The 21,282-nt window shown below is 41.8% G+C and overlaps 2 protein-coding genes across 3 annotated transcripts in view; one reads left to right on the top strand and one right to left on the bottom strand.

Annotated features, from left to right (window-relative positions):
• cmc1 (C-x(9)-C motif containing 1) overlaps positions 1-21,282 on the top strand; it is a 307,618-nt gene that overhangs the window by 279,806 nt on the left and 6,530 nt on the right. The gene's annotated exons all lie outside the window — the stretch shown is intronic.
• Positions 1,759-6,236, bottom strand: LOC308318269 (eomesodermin-like; the record flags this gene model as incomplete). Its single annotated transcript, XM_080767759.1, has 6 exons — positions 1,759-2,545; positions 2,952-3,013; positions 4,594-4,752; positions 5,100-5,218; positions 5,441-5,595; positions 5,752-6,236. 6 exons carry the CDS (start codon positions 6,234-6,236, stop codon positions 1,759-1,761), a joined length of 1,767 nt encoding a protein of 588 aa, XP_080623885.1.

The raw sequence follows: 21,282 nt of genomic DNA, 5'->3' as shown, positions 1-21,282 counted from the left end.
CAAATCCCTAGATTCCTTCAAAACCGCTCTCAAAGGGCACCTACGGACGGCTGCAATTCGAAACTGGCCCCTGTAAAATCTGAATCCCCCCCCCCCCACCGCCCACCCCTTTTTCCCCTCACTGTATATGTTTCTTTTCCCTTTTTACCTCCTTTATGATGAATTCCTGTTCTGTTCTTTGACTATATAGAAGTGTCTATTTGTACATCTCTAAATGTTTTGATGAATTGAACAAGGTGGACCCTCTTGTAAGTGTAATGCTTAATTGGGTCGTCCACTCACAGTTAACAGTCTTTGTATTGAGTTTGTGCTTGAAATTTACTGTAATTCTGCAAACTAGCTGTTAATAAATATTTCAATCAAACAATCAATCAATGGTTTTGGGTATAGGCCAGGGGTGTGTGTGTGTGTGTGTGTGTGTGTGTGTGTGTGTGTGTGTGTGTGTGTGTGTGTGTGTGTGTGTGTGTGGGGCCCGTCTTCACTTTTCGAAATTCTGGGGCAAGCCGTCTTCACTTTTCGCGGGGGCGAGTTGGCAAAGGGGCGAGATGACCTGTTACCGTATAGTAGAGAATCAGGAGTTACTAGGTAGCTTTTAGAAGATACGTGCAAGACGATACTAGTCTGTTGTGTGTTTCCACTGATTGATTTGCCAGAAAGTACTACAAAGCTACTGTTTTCTTGTGAATGTGGGCATTGCATTGAGGTCGGAAAAAGTGCAGATGAAATTTGTAATTCGTGTAATAACTCAATATGTCCACTAGAGTGTGACAGAGTACATACAATAGATATGCAATAATCAGAATGCAGGTTAAATGCAGGATATCCTTTTTGTTACTGTTGTGATCACTGAGCACTTGACTTAAACTTGACTTTAATTGTAATTAAAGATTCAAATCAATGAGCATGTGCCTTGTAAATATTGACCCAAAATTGTAGTAGAGCTATTTAGCTCATATTCTCATATATTCAAAGCAAGGGCCCTATTTATATGAAAATGTTCCCCAAAAATGATTGTGCATATGTGCTTTATTTTAGTTTTTGTATGTTAACACATTATAACAGGCTGCAGTGGTTAAAGGTGGTCTCCCTACTCCCTAATTACACTGACACATCTGTATTGCATTGAAACACAGGGTTCAGAACCCGGGTAGGACATGAAAGTTATGGATTGGAGCTTTAAAACATTTTATATTTGATTATAGGAGTAGCCTATAACAAGCATTAAATTAAACACACCCGGATGTCCTGTTAAACCAATAAGCATTTTATGATAAAATCTGTGAACATTGCAATGTAACATCTTAAAACACAGCATGTATACCTCACATCATACAGTCCACGAATGAATCATTGACAAGCCTTTGATAAATAACATCTCAAGCTTTGTAAACAGGAAACTTCAATGTGAAGGCAAATGCAATTATTTAATAATACTGTACATGACATTAAATAAAATATAACAATGAATAAAAAATATAATTACGTTGACAAAAAAGACAAATGCGCTTCTGCACTTTCAAAAGTGTAAATATATAGAAGCTGATTGTTCAAAAGCTGAACGCAAAATGTAGGCTACTTTTCATGAAACGAAGGTAGAATTTCAGGAAAGTAATGCTTACTTTTATTGTAGCCTACCCCACGTAACGTTTATGTGTCATAAAGAAAACAAAAGTCTGATCAAGTTTCTGGTTTTGATGACACTGGAAAGAAGATCTCCGACAGAGATGAAACAAGGCCAAATTTTCAGAGGCAAACTATTCAGTGGTTTGAGTAGAAGGTGTAATAATTTGCTAAACTTTTAGATGAGACAGTTTCCTTGTTGTAGGAGCTACTGTTGTGTGCAGCAGAGGCCAAGTCTTCACACTTGATGTTGCTGGGTGATCTCTGTGTGCTCGACTCACTCAGAGACAAACGTCTCCTCTTGCAAGCGGTGGAGTAGGCCCCAGAGTCTGCCTTGTCTAATAATGGCGATGCCTGTGTGTCTGTCCACGGTGAGGCCAGACCTCCATTGCCACTGATCTCATCCTCTATCCGTGGCTCATGCTTCTCTGAGTCTTCTCTGTAACCAGTCATGGGGACGGGCTTGGGAGACCAGGGCAGGTTAGGAGGGGTGACCTTTCTCTGGTATGTCCCCCGGGCCCCCCAGCCTGTAGACATGGTGAAGGGAGATTCTGGATAGTAACTGAGGGCATGGGATGTTGGGACGGACAGGGATTTGATACCGTATGTAAGCAGGGAGCTTGAATAGTCGCCCTCATATGGGGTGAGTTCTATCTTATTGGTACAGCTGCCACTTCCCCCTTGCTGCATGGAGGCGACGAACCACCTCTGTGAGGCTGCATCCTCCATCTGAGAGGAGAGCAGGCTACTGGTCTGTGGCACCGTCCTCTCGCTGTTGTAAAACCGGTTCTGGGGCAGGTTGTTGACGAACTGGTCCTGGAAGAAGGGCTGCATGCCGTAGCGAGCCCCGGGGACGATCTGATGGGAGCGAGGCGAGTCAGTTGGGGACGGTGTGAGGCGATCGCTCTCAGTGACAGTATACATCCTGAAAAACATGCAGTAATAAATTTGATATATTGGGCACAGTCGAGGTAGCAAAATATCATGATGTGTTAAATATGTCCCTGCTAAAGGCAGCAAATGTTCATATAAAATTGGGGCATGAAATGTGAAAGACTTTAGGAAATGTACATGCCAAAACAAAGTTTGCAATTATTAAAATAAATTGTCATATACAGTGATACTATACTGACTATATGACAATTTACAATTTAGGCAAGCAGACTCTTAATCCAGAGTGATTTACAGATACAAGGAAAACCAATGAACCATCATAACACCATCATAAATCATCAGTCTAAAATATATAATCTGTGTGCATTCATTGAAACTACGCCAGGTCAACTAAATGACAAGATTATGAAGATTATGGAGCATGGTAGGCTACTCACGAATCATAGTTGTCCCTGAATCCTTTTGCAAAGGGGTTGTGGTCTATTTTAAGCTGTGTGATCTAGAAAAACCAAAGACAGCAAAAAAAGAGAAAAATAAATCACACCTGTGTGAACTGCAACTATACATTTATTGTTATAGTTACTGTACTCTACTGTGGTTTGTACTGTAGTGTACTGTACAGGTGTCCCCGGAACATCCAGACCCTCGGGAACGCGGCCAGGGTGCCGGCCTGGTTCTAGGGAGCCGCCCGCGTCCGAATCGGTCGAGAAATTACAGTTACCATGTGGGGGTCCCCGGGGGTCCCTGGAACATCCAGAGCCCCATGAACGGCCCAGGGCTCGTACTGTAGTGTACTCTGTGCCAATTTACTCTGTGCTAACTGTACAGGCCACTTTAGGTGTTGCAGCTTTCCATGCTCGGACATACATACATACAGACACAGAGACAGAAATATGGACACACATAGCTCCGTAATGGAGCGGAGGCACCACCAAAAATAATAGGCCAATGTGAAAAGGGTGCCATTTCTTCTTACGCTTTTGATGGCAATTGGATGATTTGAGGCATTTTGTTCCAAAAATGTGTTTTGCAAAAATCCACCTGTTGGTGGTGTTATAACAGGCCAATGTGAAGAGGGTGGGATATATTCCTCAGCCTATGAAAGTGCGTGCGTGCGTGCGTGCATGCGCGCGCGTGTGTGTGTGTGTGTGTGTGTGTGTGTGTGTGTGTGTGTGTGTGTGTGTGTGTGTGTGTGTGTGTGTGTGTGTGTGTGTGTGTGTGTGTGTGTGTGTGTGCTTGTGTGAAGTTTGGCATCGACAGGGTTAAGTAGGCCTATATTATATTACAATTCACAAACAATTCACAAACATGTGGGCTTGACATTAAGGCTTGTCCTGTTGTCCGGGACAAGTAATAAATCATTCCGGATAAGTGCATTAAAATTAGACTGTCTGCATTTAAACTTGTAGCAATGCGTGATGTGTATACTCACCCAATAATTACTTCCTAAGACTTGGTGGAGTCAGATACTGTCCTCTATACATATCCATTTGAAAGTTCTGGCAGAAAACGTGGGTGTAATATTGTCACTTTTCCAAGAGGAAAACTGGACTTAAAATATGAATACATGTTGCGATTGGTGTGGGGTAATTGATCACAACACCTATTCTGTGTACCCCAGACGTTTATGCTTACTAAAGGAAGTTTTGATATGTTCAGTCCTGCACTCATTCCGCGGGCCCCTCGCCGGAAAGAATGTCTTCCTTGTCCAGCTCCTTGTGGAAAAGTGGAGATATTAATTTTTTTCTGCCAGAAGTCTTCGGAATGAATTATTGGGTGCACACGTAGTGCTACAAGTTTAAATGCAGCGGATGTCACACTGCTAACCGCGAGCGGGTGGGACCGATCTATGGCTGTGTATTTGGAATACATGAAATGTAAGACATTCTAGGGATATTAAACTGAGAATATGCATCTAATATTGAAATAGTCACCAAAATTACAGTTAGTTGATACATTTTGTGACTGGGCAAGTAAATGGGAAATTGACTTGTCCAAAGGACAAAAACTTAATGTCAAGCCCTAATAAAAATGATATGTAAAAACGTGGGTATTTCATTTTCCCACAGTCATGCTTACATCAGTGTTCTGGTAGGCAGTGACAGCTATAAATTGGGTCTCTGGAAAGGTATAGGTGTGCGTTTTGACCTCATTGTTAATGCTGCCATCCGCATCTTCAGTCACCTCCACTATGTGCAGCCTGGGCTGGTACTTATGTAAAGACTGTAGAACAATCATCTGTGTGCATGAAAGAAAGAAAGAAAAAGAAAGAAAGACAATTAAGGACAAAGTCATATTTTTTACTGTAATGAGACAAATTCATTAGGCCTAATTTTTTTTCTTCAAAAATCCATCCATTTTACACTTACAATGCGGCTCTTTTATTATTCTATTATTGTTTGATTATGATTATTACGGTTTGGATAGGCTATATTCGTTATACAGTTGTCTGCCAAATGTGTTTCTTATATGTGATAAAACATGGAGAGATTTCTGTAAAATGGATAAATAAAATGGATAAATAAACAAAACAGTATTCTGATGAAAATAAATTAGATCTCATTTATTTGTTTGATTTTCCTAACCTGCGAACTGTTACTGCCACCCTTGTTGTTAGTGAGTTTCAGCTTGCCAAAGGAAATCTCCTGTCTCATCCAATGGGACCCATTGTTCGGAGATTCTGGATGGATGTACACTTTGTTCCCTTAAAAAAGGGGGGAAAAAGGTTTTACTGACTTCAAACTTTTTGCCATACACTGCGCATAAACATCGATTCATTTGTAAAAGTAATTTAGACCTATCCCAGACGCAATTAGTATAGACTATCACTATAGTCTCTAATATATAGGAATGTGTGGAGGGCAGCGATCCAGGAAGCCCGAGTTGGTGTTGGCTATATAGCAGCAGCAATAATATATAAGGCTACCTTGCATATTGTTGTCTGCTTTGCCGCAGGTGACCCATTTGCCCCCTTGAAACCGCCAGTGGTTAGGATCCGCCAGCACGATTTCCACAACCACATTGTAATGTGCTGTCAGGTTGAGACCGGTGATGTTAAAACTGAGAAACGGAAACATCCGTCTGCACAAAATAAGAAACAGCGAGAGATGGATGGATGGATGGAGACAGGAATCACAGGAGCGGATAGTATACGGCTATATACTTTAGTATAATTATATAGCTGAATTAATGCATTCAGATTCAGCCTAATAGGCGCCTAATGAGACCATCCCTCACCTGCCCTGCTTGGTGATAATCATCTCTGTCTGGTGACGGTGGAACTTGAGCCACAGGGGCCGGTTACAGAGGTAGACTTGGGCCCTGAGTCCTGGTCCGGTGGTGTGTAAGGACAGTGTGCTGGGGTAGGGCGGGTAAATGCAACCAGAACTCTGGCCGAATTGATTAGGCGAGCTGAACTGATTGCGCCCGTTGGTACACATGGCTCTCATGGGAGGCAAGCCGAGGTGAAGCGCAGAGGGATACCTCCCGCTGTGTGGAGGATAAACTGTTCCGGACTGGCCCGCATAGGGGACAAAGGAGCATGGATTCGTCGCGTCTGGACTTTGTTTGGTGGACGGCGTCGGGATATAGTAGCGGTCTGCTGCTGTGTATCGGCTGCCACTCGTTAGATCGTCACCCTCGGTGGTGGGAGATTTTCGTCTCTCATCCGTTACATCCTTGGGTGAGGGGAAGGTGTTGCTCTCTGCTTCAGTTCCGAGCATGTCGCTTTTCTTCTCGAATCTTTTTTTGTTTTTACAGAATTACGGATTTCTTACTTTTCTCCTAAATTAGACAATGTCCCAGGTCACTGGTCAAAAGTCACTGCATGGATGTCTCTGTTGCCGGCCGGGTTGCTTCTGATTAAGTGATTTTCTGCTGTAAATAAATGTAAAATGTACATGTTAGTTTGCCCAATCATATTTTCATAATTTCTAACACAATTACAGTTTTTTTTCCTCCAACTTCATGCATGCATGCATGCTTACACTTTGGAGGCATATTTTGTTACAACAAAACCAATAGAAAATAATGGTTGATATTATTGATGCTTTTATTGTTCCACAGAATAGAATAGTCTCTGAAGACTGTCTTTTGGTTTTCTGGACGTTTTTGGCAATACTGTAAATCACAATCGGATGTTATTATTATTATTATTATTATTAGCTATATAATAATCATTATTGTTATTTTAAGCCAAGACATTTGGTGCTGCCTATATAGTGAAACTGTTGGTTTAGATTTAATTCAGATAATAGATTTTTATTTGTTTGTTTTGTTGTTGTTGAGTGATTACTTTATCCCACAGGCCTATACAACATATCATGCATAATGCACAAATTATTTGCACATGATGTACAACAACATATAACATAAATGTTCTGATGAATTGAAAATGCTAAACAAGTGTAATGCTTTATGGTGTCGTCCACAGTAAGTTTTGTATTTGAGTTGTGCTTTCGTTTGAAATGAACCTATTCCAATAAATAGGCCTACTAATAAATCAATCAATTGCACTCAGCGTATCAGCGTCTATAACGATGCAAAAAACACTATGACTATAGCATGCGGTAGGTCGGTAAAAAAAGGCGCAGTTGGGAAATATGATTATTATTACTTTTTAAGTAGTCTACAGATATATTTATTTTGCAGTGCCGTGATTTCAATTTATGTAGGCCTACATTCGGAATTCCACTGAGGCCCGAAGACTTAAGTGAATTAAGGGAGCTATATTTTTCTCTCCAATAAGGTCATGTTTCTCAAAACAAAACACTCAGATGTCAGAAAGATAATGATGAGCAAATGGCATATAGCTTAATTAGTCCTATAAGAAAAAGTTGGATGTCAACTTGAACATTTTTAAAATAACTGTTAATTGATGATCCCTTTATTGCAGATAGTCCCGTTTAAAAATGCATTGCATTTAGGACTATAGAAGAAGCAATAAATTAAACTTACCAATTAGGCTACGGTCCTGTCCACGTCGTTATCAAATGATGTCCAAATCTTACCGTTATTAGGAAAAGGGGGGAAAGAAGAGAAAAGAAAATAGAAATATCGGCAACATTTGTTGTAAAGAGCTTCGGCACATGAAAACAACAGGCTTAATTAGAACGCTAGAAGTAAAATAGCTCAACTAGAATAACGCCCGAGGCGCGTGTTGGAGGCAGAGGTGCAGTCAGGGTCTGTCTGTCTTGAAGCGCTCTCTCTCTCTGCGCTTCACAAGTGTGATGATGACGCATAGATATAGCAGCCTATTATCAAAGCGCTACTGATCTCCAGGAAGGTGGGGGGATATGGGACGTCCTTATTTCATTATTGATAATATGACTATATACTAGTATTATATACTTCTATATTTCTGAACCTATATAGCACTTAATATAGTGTGGTTGCCAAACTATAGTTTTACGTTATTAGTGTGGTTGCCCAGGGAATTACCCAGCTTTATAATAGTAACCCAAAAAAGTGAACTATACTGAGCCCACACGGTTTCTTCATGTGGTCGGTGCAACCACATTTGCAATTTCCCCTTGCAAAAACCATAAAACATTTTGTTGGGGTCAAAGGCTAACTTTAAATGTTCAATGTTTGTGATAATTGATCCCCACCCTCACTTCATAAGGCCATGGCATAGGCAGTGTATGTTGACACCTCTCAAATAAACACTCCACACATCAAATAATTGACCATTGCTTACACAACAAACAAACTATTGTATTGGTAAAAAGCCCAAGGTAAATCACCTCTTCTCATTGCATTGATCGATATTTGATTTGATGGCAACAGAAGTTCAGGAATAGTAGCCTATATAGGCCTACTGCCTGGATGCTGAAATTCTGTGGCCACATGATTTTACTGATTAACCCGTTGGCAGCTAGCCTAAATCTTACGTGAGACAACAAATGAAGCAACAAGTGCTCAGAAAGTATAGAAATAATGTATGAGCATTTTAAATTGCCTATATTGTAGAATTATCCATGTCCTCATACTATGATAGAGTGCGTTCTCCGAAGACTGAAATCCATATCTCCAACACACACACACGCACGCACGCACGCACACACACACACACACACACACACACACACACACACACACTCACACACACACACACACACACACACACACACACACACACACACACACACACACACACACACACACACACACACACTGTGTGCCAAGTACCATGATGTCACACACTCACATATACAGACTCATGCTGTGCTTATGGCAAAAGCAGTGAGTCAGAAGTGAGAATGTGGTGTTTTGACACTCTTCGTTTTTCCACAGTATGGAGTGGCTTGACATCCCCTCACTGACTCACTGAGCATACCCCTTTAATGAAATCAGAGAATTAAGTCAACATTCTTTTCCCTTAATTTTAAACTTTTCTCCAGCCATCCTATTATTCTTTTATTCAAATTAATTCAGATTCATCCGCTCAGCCACCAAATTATAGCCTCCATAAAAAATGTTTGATATTCCCAATGTAATACCATCAATACTGACCCATGACTGATGCTACAGAGGGGATAAACTTGACAGATACTTCTGTCATTGATGTACTTACCAAATATTTACTTTGTTCTTAGATTACTTTAATATATCATAATGTGTTCCACAGTTGTGTGTTACATATTGACTATATCATTTGTATACATTTTAAAGGTAATTCCAAGTGCTTTACATTAAAGATTCAGACAAGAGAAACATTGATATACAATAAGAACAAGACCTGCAGTTTTCTGGGAGTTTGCTACACTATAATGTGGTGCATAAAAACTGAAAGTTCTCCATGATGTTCAGTTATAGGATCGGGATCGAGAAGGCATGCCCAGACGACCTGAGAGGTCTATATGGTTCATAATGCACACGATCAGAAATATATTTTGGCCCTGAAACATTCAATGCTTTATAATCCAACAGTAGTATTTTTGAAATAAATTATTTGACAAACAGTAAGCCAGTGCAAAGATCTCATAACTGTCTGGAGTGAATGATGTTCCCCTTTCTTGGCATTAGTAAGAACTTGATCATAGCGTTCCGATACATTTTGTAGGAGGACCTGTAAAAACACTGTTACAGTCTACTGAAGATGAATGCAAAGACAGATTCTTCCAAGTCCTGCTGAGACATAAGTCTTTTAATCCTTGCTTTTAATCTGACTTTGTAATTGTTTTGAGCCAGACTAATGGTCTGACTCTTGGTCACAGTCGAGGTTCCCCTAGCTGTGCTTGGTTTTTGACACATCTAAAGGGTTATTTCTGACATATTGCCATCAGGCCTGCCATCCTACTGTGGTGCCCATGCCAGGCAGGAGGAAAGAGCTGGTGACCTGGCTGCCACCACCCTGCCCTAGGCCACTGCCACCCCGGAGGGAGCAGAAGGTCTGTTGGCCCCGAAGCCATGCCAGGAACTCTGCACTGTGAGGAACTCTGCCGGCTATAGTTTGTGATTTCACAATGGGTATACTCTCAGGGGATTTTTACCTCCTAGAACACAGTCTTTTATAGGAAGGACGTACATGCATTTATAGTTAAAAGTCAGTTGGTTGTTTGTTGTCACTGCAATTACATCCGAGGGAATTTTCTTTTAGGTGAAATGACAACTGCCCTAACCATTGCCAATTGCAGACAACAGGAGTGAAATAGTTTTCATGGGCTTCAAACACCAGAAGGTGAAGCCCTCCAGAGATCCCCTTCCTTGACTTCCCCCCTACACTTATACTTATGGTTGAGTCCTATGTCCTGTAAAGAGTAGCAGCAGGAGCGGACCATCACATTTGGTGCCCAGCGTGGGGGCAGTTGGTGAGCTGATAATGTTCCAGCTATCCCACAGAGATACACTTCTGCCTCTCCGTCAAGATTTGGTGTTTTCTCATTTGCATTTGCTAATGAGATCCTGTTTGCATGACTTTATGATGGAAGACATTCTGTCTGAAGGAAATTACTCTCTTATTTCTGAGCAAACACAGTGTGCTGATTTAGACAAAGAAATGACTAATGTTTTTTTTTTAACCAGGTTGAGAGATTAGGCACCACAACCAAAATGTTGCAGACAAGCACATACTACAACCACAGTAAAAGCTACACTGATATTAAAATGTTATACACTATGTGAGGCCTGATTAAGTATGGAAACCATACTGGTATTCACCACAAGTTGAAGGCTCACCTACGGTGATAGCCAGTGTAGAACACTGCAGTGCATCAACCCTACAGAATGATTAAAATTACTTATTTTGTCTAGCTAGCCATTAAGATGGTCGGTTTGTGTGTCTGTGTCTGTTTTTTTAATGATGCACTCACTCACGCACACACACACACACACACACACACACACACACACACACACGCACGCACGCACGCACGCGCACACACACACACACACACACACACACACACACACACACACACACACACACACACACACACACAGAGAGAGAGAGATACCTGTCCTTATATTCCGTAATGTATAGCCTAAAAAAGTTATAATATTGATGATGAATATGGCATACAGCTACACTCATGAAAATCCATATAAGATATCAGAACATCTCACGAGGAAGTAGCTATATTCCACTAAATGTAATTGTGTTCAACTTAGGTTCAGGAGTAGAGACCACGGCCACTCCCCATTCTCAATCGCTTCCCTATCTACCACCATAGACATATAAAGGTTAAAGGACCGCTCCTCCAGTAGAGCAACAATGGTGGTCAGCTCCCGGGACTTCGCCCCCACCCAGCGTCTCGCTCTAACCTTGGGTTCCTCATCTAATTTTGTTTCAATTGACCTTATGCACACTGTTGCCACACTGTGTGGCCTTGGTCTTTCCCCAATGGGACTGATCGAGGGTAGCTACTGGGACGTAGGTCGGGACTTGATCACCCTGGCTGGGTCGCCTGAGTGAGGGGTATGATGTTCTAGAGACCCGAAACCCCCACAACCTTGGGATACATCACTGAGGATGGTGCATCCATGCAATGTTTTTTGTTATACTAATACTTCATACCAATGGTTTGCGGACCTCCAGGGGTCATTCAGAAAGAAAAAATAATCATCATCATCCTCATTGTAACCACCACTCATTTTATATCCATAATATTCATATTACTGCTGCCAATAAAGACACATTCAAAAGCATCCGTTTGAAACCTTGGCCAAATTTGCAAATCAGCAAATGTCAGCTAATATCAGCAGCACCCCTAAAAGACTGTAACAAGCTACTGCGGGTGCACTGCAGTGTGTAAGACCACAACACAATCGTGGTGTCATTATCAACATGCTTTGTGTTGGCCATGCCTTTACTTTTACAAACGAGATATATAGCTTACAAATTTACAATGCATCGTTTTTTGATAAATAACACAGCAATATAAAAAGAACAAATGCATGATCTGTATTGTTTAATGAAATATTACTTTATCCAGTGGGGTGGAAGGAATATTTTCTGCATTATGTGGCCTCTCTGTGCAAGCCAGCAGAGCCCGAGTATGTTTTTTCTGATATGGGAATCTGCTGACTGCAGTATCACTTTATGATTAACAATTTAACTATGATCCCCTTCCTTCCCATTGTTATTCCACAGATGACTGCAAGTCAGAACGAAATACGAGCAATGGCATGCAGGCTTCATTAGATTCATTGATTGATTTACTGTTTTCCATGGCTGTATAATCACTTCCCCACCAAGGTAATTTGTAAGCTCTTTATGGTTCAGAGGTATAAGCCTGAGAGTTAATTAATCAGCTTTGTTTAGAAGTTTTGAACTGTGATAGTGGGTGATGACTGAAGAAGACCACAAAGCCTTTGTGGGATAGAATGTCTTGTTTACCATGAGAAAAGTTTAAAACAAAACAGGTAAAGATGGTTGAAACTGAAAGTTATATTTGATTCATTGGCTTTATTTATTTGCACGTTTCCTCTCTTGAGTTTTCATAGTGTTCAGTCCAGATGTGTCTCAAGAACATGGGTGCTTGGTCGCTTCTTTGTTCTAAACAAAATAAGTCAATAGAAGATTGTTTACTACAAACAATTATTTCATTTATTCACAGCGTTGCGTTATTATAATAATTTATCATGCTCTAGCCAACTATAGCTTAGTTTTCCATGTCAATATTGTCATTGGCGTATCTGCACTGTAGTAAATTATATCAGCTACTTATGACGTTCAATCTTTCTACGTTTCACAGTGAATGATACTACCAGTCCTCTGTTACTTCCCTTGTAGTTCAAAGCATTGGTACACTCTGGCCTTTGACAGTCTTAATTGAAGGCCCTCCTTGCTTTAATTGGTTTTTTCTTGTATGTGAATGGAAGCATGTCTGAGGGTTAAATGAATCTTAATAAGAGCTTTAATCCGGTCATTAACAGAGAAACATGAGGTGTTGAGAGCAGTGAAGAGAGGTTGATAATTGAGAGGTTGGCTTCTTTCTCCCTGTGCTGTGCTGTGTGTGTGTGTGTGTGTGTGTGTGTGTGTGTGTGTGTGTGTGTGTGTGTGCGCGCGCGTGCGTGCATGCGTGTGTGTGTGTGTGTGTGTGTGTGTGTGTGTGTGTGTGTGTGCGTGCGTGTGATGTGTGAACATGACGACTATGGGGATGTGGAGGTCGGACAAAAGCGTTTGATGTATGTGAAACGGTCCCTTTGAGATTGATAGTGTGACAGTATGAAGTTTACGGTTTCGTATTTAATTAAGGCTAATTTGTATAACTCAAATTAACAATCAATGAAATCAATTTTCCTGATCCATCACCCTGAGGTGACAAAATAAGCTACCAACTGCTCACTGTACTCTTACACCCATGATTATCAGCTTTATTAATTGTTAAAACATTCCAGAGAAAGATACAGTTTAAAATATACTATAAAAAGTAAAAAAAAAGACTAGTATCGTCTTACACGTCTCTTCTAAAAGCTACCTCCTGCTTCTCTACTACTCTGCTGTCACATTCTCACCAAGTTGTTCTCGCTGTATATTTTAGCACCTATCCCCGTGTGAGGCTTGTGTTCGTCCATACCCCCCACCCCCACACGCACGTCGCACGCACGCACGCACTAACGCACACACACACACACACACACACACACACACACACACACACACACACACACACACACACACACACACACACACACACAGTGGATCAACAAAGACTAAAGAAACTGAACAAACGTGCTGCTTTACAATTCTGTTAAATATTCTGATTTGCATTATCCTTTCAAGTTGTTTTTCACTTTTTTTCAATGTAATTTATTAGAGACACACACACACACACACACACACACACACACATTCGCACACCTTCTGATCCTTTAAAAGCAGTGTCAAATGGTCACAAGCATCCAATATTATACACCTTCAGTGCTGATATTTATCAAATAAAACACTGGAGAAAGAAACAGCAGTAGCCTACCAACAAACAGCTTGCTCATACATGGTTGTGTCTGTGTGTGACTGAATTTGTGTATGGCTGTGAAGCGAAAAAGGTCTGATGATGGCAAGGAAACATCATGGCCAACATACAATCATAGTATGGGCATGTCTATTTGATTATGGAGTGTCTGCATGTGGGCTTGACAGGCAACCATATTTTCGAAGAAGGTCGGGCTGGAAACCTTGCATAAAGGCCAGAGCCAGCACTTTCTAGCAGGTCCTGAGAATGCAGGATCGTGGCTTAATTGATCTCCTAGAATCTATAGGTCCAGGAGATCAATTTAGCTAGGACCATAATGACACACTGGACTGGCTTGCTGCAAGGAGCTGAAGGTCTAAGGACATACGACAGAAGAAGAATGCACTTGCAGGATAACTTCATGGAGTCAAATGCAGCAGCACAAGCTCTCTTTCCCACTCCTCATCCTGGCCGAGAGTTGTTCCCTAGAATGAACATAGGCCAGATGAATCGTTGCTGCAAATCAGCCATGAGAGCATGGGAGTGATGGTTGACTGGTTGATTGATTGATCGATTGAAAATGTTATTTCATAGTATGTAGAATGAGTACATTTCAAACGAAAGCACAAGTCAATACAAAGACTGGTACTTTGTGAACGAAACCACGATAAAGCACTAAGACTTGTTTACAACAGGGTCCACCATTTTCAATTCATCAGAACATTTAAAGACTTACAAATGTATACTCTTCTATGACAAAACAGGAAATCATCATACAAAGAAAGTAAAAATGGTAAAACAAAACATGTACAGTATGGGGGGGAAAGTATAAGGTGGGGGGGAACTCACACATTTTTTATACGGGGGCCAGTTTCGAATTGCAGCCCTCCGCAGGTGCTCTTTGAGAGCGGTTTTGAAGGAGTCAAGTCAATTCATATGTCTTAATGGCTGTTGGTACTTGGTAGGGCATTCCACATTTTAGTGGCATAGGAGCGAAATTGATTTAATCCTTTGTTTGAGCCAATGCTGTGCATTGTGATGCTACATTAGCAGTAGATAGGATAGAACTACATAGGACTTCTAACCAAAGGAAATACACAGTATTCTATTCACGCTTTGTTCATGAAGTAGTGAATGTCTTTTAGTGCCCCCCCCCCCCCCCCCCCCCACACACACACACACACACAAACAAGAGCACACATCATTACTTCTGAAAGCTTTGAAAAAGTTTTTTACACATCCCAAAAAAAGAAAGAAAAAGCTATCGATCTTGAGCTTTGCCTTCTCTGTGATGAGTTCTTTCTGTCATAATGGAATGGCTCCCTGGCCATTTCTCCAGCCCATTCTTCATTTGGAGTAATTATAGATGGAGAGGTAAAAGATGTTTCCTTTTCATTGTATGTCCTACCCTGTGTGCATTCAGTGGAGCTCTTACCACTGCATTCTTATTAGGGATGCGTCTGAAAGCCCATCCACAGTAGTGTCCTCGGAAAATCCATGATGGTTGCTCATTGTTGGCATTAATGAGACAAGCAAACGAGGATGCCTTTTCAATAGGAACAAGTTTTACTTTTAGATAATTAACTGCATTCAGAGTCAGACACCCATGGTGCGTTGCAGGCAGCAGAGGTTATTTGCAGAGACCAGGCACTAGAGAGAAAACAGGTATAAAGGAAAAAAAACTTTATCAAAAGACAAGATGTTCTCTTATTGGAACTGTGTTCGAAAGTACCGGTATCTATTCAAATGGCATCTTCTTCATATGTTTTCTTTTCTTCTCTTCCTCGTGTCTCTCTCTCTCTCTCTCTCTCTCTCTCTCTTTGACCATGTTGCACAGTGTAATGAGGAAATACTCTAGTCTTTGTGGAACAGTCAAAGGTCTGCTGTCTTAATGAATGGCGAAGACACAGAGAGATTGAGTCATCTTCCTTGTTCCATAGTTCCCAAGCAAAGGCCCCAGTATGTCTCCTGAAGAAGGCCTCATCCATCTGATGTCGACTTGTTTCTTGTTAACAGGGGCATAAAGCGAAGGTAGAGGGGGAAAGTAATTTTCTTTCCCTGGCTATCTATTCTTTTGGTGGGGTTCTTCCATGTGGGTTTCTTCTAATGCGCTTTCACAGTGCTCATAATTATCTTGGCGAGAGGTTTTCAAGTGAGAACGAATGGGATCTATGAATCCTTCTTTCTTCAAGTCTCATATAGAAAAAGAGAAGTCATATTAACATTTCATTTCCTGGCTTTACCAATACAGACTTGTCTGCAAGCCCTATTTCTGTCTCGCATTACTTGGAAGGACAAAACAGTGTCACAGTAATTGAAGGGAATTAAAATGTGTTATTGCCATACAGTACAAAAGTAAAAAACCCATAGATATTCACCCTGAAGAGGAAGAGATAATGACTTCATTTTGGAAGTCGAAAAAGATGAAAATGTTTGAGAACCACATATTTAGAAGGCATTTGTAGAATTGGACTCAGGTCTTAATGGGTTAAATACAAAGCAAGTCTATGCTGGCTCTTGTTTCTTGTTTGGCTTCTGCTGAAATAGCTGATCTACAAGCTCACTGTAAATCTGCTTGTAAATTTGATGTTTTGCTGAACGTCCCCCACAATAGTGTTCATGTGGTTAAAACAGGTGAGAGTTTGGCAGTGTGCCGCCGGGTTCGACTCCCGATCCCGACACCCTTTACTGAATGTCACCCCCCCCAATGCCCCCCCAAAAAACGGTAAGAAAAAAAAGAAAATAAAAACGTCCTGCGGCCCACTTTTGTAAATACCATATCTGATTCAATAAAATTGTCTTGTCCAGTTTGTGCTGCAATTTAAAGTCAAGTGAGAAAGTCTTTAGTCCCGGACTGTGTTAGTGTCAGAGGGCACAAACGTTCCAGGTTTGGCAATAGAACCACAGCAGATTCATTGGAGTGGTAAAGCATACATATTCAAAATTCCCCTATCTCCCATCATCCATGCAACCTCACTAACAAACCTCCACCCCACCCCCACTCTTCTGACCTCCATCCCCAACTCTTCCGGCTGATTACTCGTAATGTAATTTTAATTAAAAACGGTGGTGTCAAAGGGTTTAGCCTGCCTGAGAAGCGGGTGCAGATTGTGGCGCAGTGGCAGACCCCTTCATTTGGTTGAAGGGAAATGCATCCTGACACCACTCGGGTGGCACCAACAAAAGCAGAGCCAAGATAAACAAAAAGACAAAATCACTTATGGAGAGGGGGGTTTAGCCAATGGAAATGTGATTTCAAATCTAATTAATATGTTTTTTACCTTAGATTTTCTACATTTGTCTACTGCTGTCAGGATCCGAAGACCTAAGAGAATCCTGCATGAAAGAATGATGTATAAAATTAAACATAAATAGCTACCTTTGTGACCAATTGTTAGATGCAATTACAGAGGACATGGGGTAATGCCTCAATAGAGAAAATGTGTGGTAATGTGAAAAGGATGGAAATTATTCTTGTATTTGGCCACCACTAAAGACAGCAGCAGGAGCAGTACCGGTATGTTTTCTTATGTTGATCTTAAATCAGTCCGAAATCTGTCACCATAACACACTCACACACACACACGCATGCACGCAGTACATGAGTAAAAAGCTACACAATTACTCTTCATTCTCCTGTCAAAATGCTTGTCATGCTCCTGTCATCATCATGCATTTTGATAGAAGAATTGCTGCTGCCAAATTTGATGGAGGTGACCTGTGGAAGGCGCCCCACAGCAGGGCTCAACAGTTGAGGTCCGCCGGTAGGTTTGTAATCCCATCACCCGAGCCGTTGGATTATTTGCTTTCCATCGACCCTGAAATGGCTCCCCACCACTCCGGCTTTACCACTCTCTAAGATCTCATCTCCACAACCCATCTGCTAGTCACCGCGGCACGACGTCTTGGAAATCACAGACTGTAAGAATGGAGTCGTGGGGATTGAGGCAAACTAAACTAAACTAAAGCTGCAAGCTTTGGCATCCTCTTCAACAAAACCACTGTCAGCATCTATTTCTGCAATTAGCGTAATAATAAATGTATGTGATTAACTAAATTATGCTTTTGTAATATGCATGTAAATTAAGATGGCACAATGATTCGACGGTCAAATCGGATAATCTTTTCGTCGTTTCATTTTGCCAATAATTATAACATAATTATTATCTGGTCAGCTTTTGCTCCTTTCCCTCATTTCACCATTACACAAGGGTTAATAAACCAGAACATTGTACAACCTATATCCCTATTCATCAGGCTCAGAGGGCCAATAAAATATCAGAGGCCATTACATATCATTTGATCAAAGCACACAAAACCATAGATAATAATAATCTTGTGTTATCCTTTTATCATACCCTTTGACAACAACAACCCATCAATGGCTGGCTTTCCAGAGGCGTCTAGTGTCAGTGACCCTTTAACACTCTCTGACAGCGGCCTTGTTGTGTTCTCGTCAGTGGACAGTTGGAGTGACCATGGGTTGGCCCCAGGCACTGAGGCATGGTGTAAGAGGGTTTAACTTTGCTAACCTCCCTTCTGCCAGGTTCATGAAGCCCTGCTGCTCGGGTAATATTGGATCGGTGGGTGAGAACCCATGCCGCTGCCATATCAGTCAGCATGCCAACCTGGTCTTGTAATAAAGAAGCATCCACAAGAGGTACACAGTAAACTCTGGAGTGTTAATTGAGTCTCAAAATAGACCCATAAGCGCAATTAATTTTTACACTGTATTAGGGTGCATGTTAGTCTGGTTTACAGAACCTACATGTTACATATTATCAATTTTATGGAGCCAGTACATTTTGCTACTGGGCTTGTCATTTTAAACAAATTCTATTATTATGAAGTATGTGTTTGAAACCGTGTTTTGAGTTATAGCTGCTGCGCAGGTTGGCTCTGTCATGAAAAATTAGAACAATTATCTGGAAATGTGATTTATTTAAACTAAAGTCTCCTCACATGCCTGCTGTCAAAAAGGATACAAGAGGAGTGTGCTGTTTGGAAGCCGTGTACATGATCAAGTCTCTGTCCTCAGGTCATGGGGTGACAGTGTATATTCAAGACAGGTTTCTAGAAAACACACACACACACACACACACACACACACACACACACACACACACACACACACACACACACACACACACACACACACACACACACACACACAGGTGATATAACAGATGCGAGCACAACAATTTGTGTGGAATTTACATTCATGTGCATTCGTGTGCAGGTGATAAACTGTGGTCTCACCGTCTCTCGTCAGTTGTGAGAACCTTTTCCTGCTTGTGGTAAGCACCAATTGTTTTTCTTACTGCCTTTTGCGATGAAAAGGACTTGCTAAACCTTGAAACTGTGGTGCTCCACAGTGGAGACTCGGAGTGCCGTCATGTTGAGCACCAGAGAGCTGTGAGAGTTGAGAGCTTAGCAGACAGATGTTGCATTTATTTTCTTCGTTGCCTGCTGGTAGCGGTGTGTGTGTGTGTGTGTGTGTGTGTGTGTGTGTGTGTGTGTGTGTGTGTGTGTGTGTGTGTGTGTGTGTGTGTGTGTGCGTGTGTGTGTGTGTGTGTGTGTGTGTGTGTGTGTGTGTGTGCGTGTGTGTGTGTGTTGCGTGCGTGTTTGTGTTTGCATTGACAGGGCAAGTGGCATTGGGGAGTGTACATGAATCTCATGCTTGTATCTGCCGGTGTTACTGAGCAGGTGTGTATGTAACTACTTCACATGGGATCCAGACAGCATGCTATAGCTATATACCTCATAGCTGATTGTGGTCACTGGCCAAAGTTGCAGGCTGCGAGTACACACTTAAAGTACAGTGTGGTTAAAGATCTTATTTGAACGCAGACAAGACTGAGCTTCTCTTCTTCCCAGCTACAGTAAGTCCTGCCCTATGCGGGAGCTAATGCCCTGGTAACGTCTGTCCCAACAGCCAGGAACCTTGGTGTTGTCCTGGTCAGTCAGCTCTCATTCAAAACAGACATCACAGACCTGGGCCATTGCTCAATGGTCCAGGCACTGTGGCTGGCAGTGTCTGGCAGTGTGCCGCGGGTTCGACTCCTGATCCCGACGGCCTTCACTGCATGTCTTCCCTCCATCTCTCTCCCCATTTCCTGTCAGCCTACTGTCTGTCCCTCCATAAAAAATAAAAAATAAAATAAAGGCGAAAGCCACACAAAAAACATAAAAAACAAAAACCACACATCACAGCTGTCACTCGATCCTGTAGGTTTACACTCTATAACATACGACGAATTAGACCGTTCCTCACCCAGGAGTCAGCCCAGCTCCTAATCCAGACAACAGTCTTGTCAAAACTTGACTATTGTAACTCCCTCCTTACTGGCCTGGCATGTGCACTTAAGCCTCTTCAACTGATCCACAATGCCGCAGCTCGCTTGGTCTTCAACCAGCCAAACTTCTCACACGTCTCCCCCCTTCTCCGCTCCCTCCATTGGCTCCCGTTTGCTGCCCGCACAGAATACAAAACTCTGATACTGGCATTCAAAGCAACCAAAGGTATGGCTCCCCCATATATTGCAAGTATGATCGAACCCTACAAACCCTCCCGCGCACTCAGATCAGCCAACGCAAGGAAGCTGGAAGTACCTTCACCAAAAACGCCGGGACAACGCTCCACACGTTCCAAACTCTTCTCCCTTCTGGCTCCAAAACTATGGAATGCACTTGAGCACTTCCCATTACAATCAGAACAGCAGCCTCACTCCCAATCTTCCGCCGTAGTCTGAAAACCCAGCTTTTCAGACTCCATCATGGCCGTAGCACTTGCCCTAGCCAGTCCTACAATTGCATTTTATGTAGTCATAGCACTTTGTAGTATATAGTAGGCCTATAGTATGTATAGTTTGGAAACATACCTTTTATGTTATCACTATCATATTTCCACTGGTGACCATTATGTGTATCTTTAAAGTGCACCAGACACCAGTTGTGGTTATGTGCAAAATTGCAAATGCAATGATGTCTTCCCTTTGTATTTAGGGTTTCTTCTTGGAGGCTGAAACTTGATGTCAAAAACGTGCCAATGAAAAATTATTATCCCTCCCTCTTTATCTTACAACACAGCTGTGGGTGCGGCTTCAGTTCAGGTGGATCACCACTAGTGGTGGATATCGCTTGCAATCTCACGATGGATAGGCCTATATGTATCGCGATACAGAGGCCACGACCAATTCACCTATCGCCCAGATGTTCGATCGATATATTGCCATAGCCAAGCAGCTCAAAACTAATGCCCAACTAATGTCAAAGATGCCAAAATTCCAGAAAAGGACATGTAGGCTACTGTATTTGGCCGTGGACCCCCATATGATGAAGAGGGAATCCCCAAAAATCGTGTGATGGTTAT

The sequence above is a fragment of the Protomyctophum bolini genome (genome assembly GCF_963924005.1).
Source record: "Protomyctophum bolini genome assembly, chromosome: 7".
NCBI lineage: Eukaryota > Metazoa > Chordata > Actinopteri > Myctophiformes > Myctophidae > Protomyctophum > Protomyctophum bolini.
The sequence above is the reverse complement of the archived record's forward strand: the minus strand, read 5'-3'. Positions and strand labels throughout refer to the sequence as shown.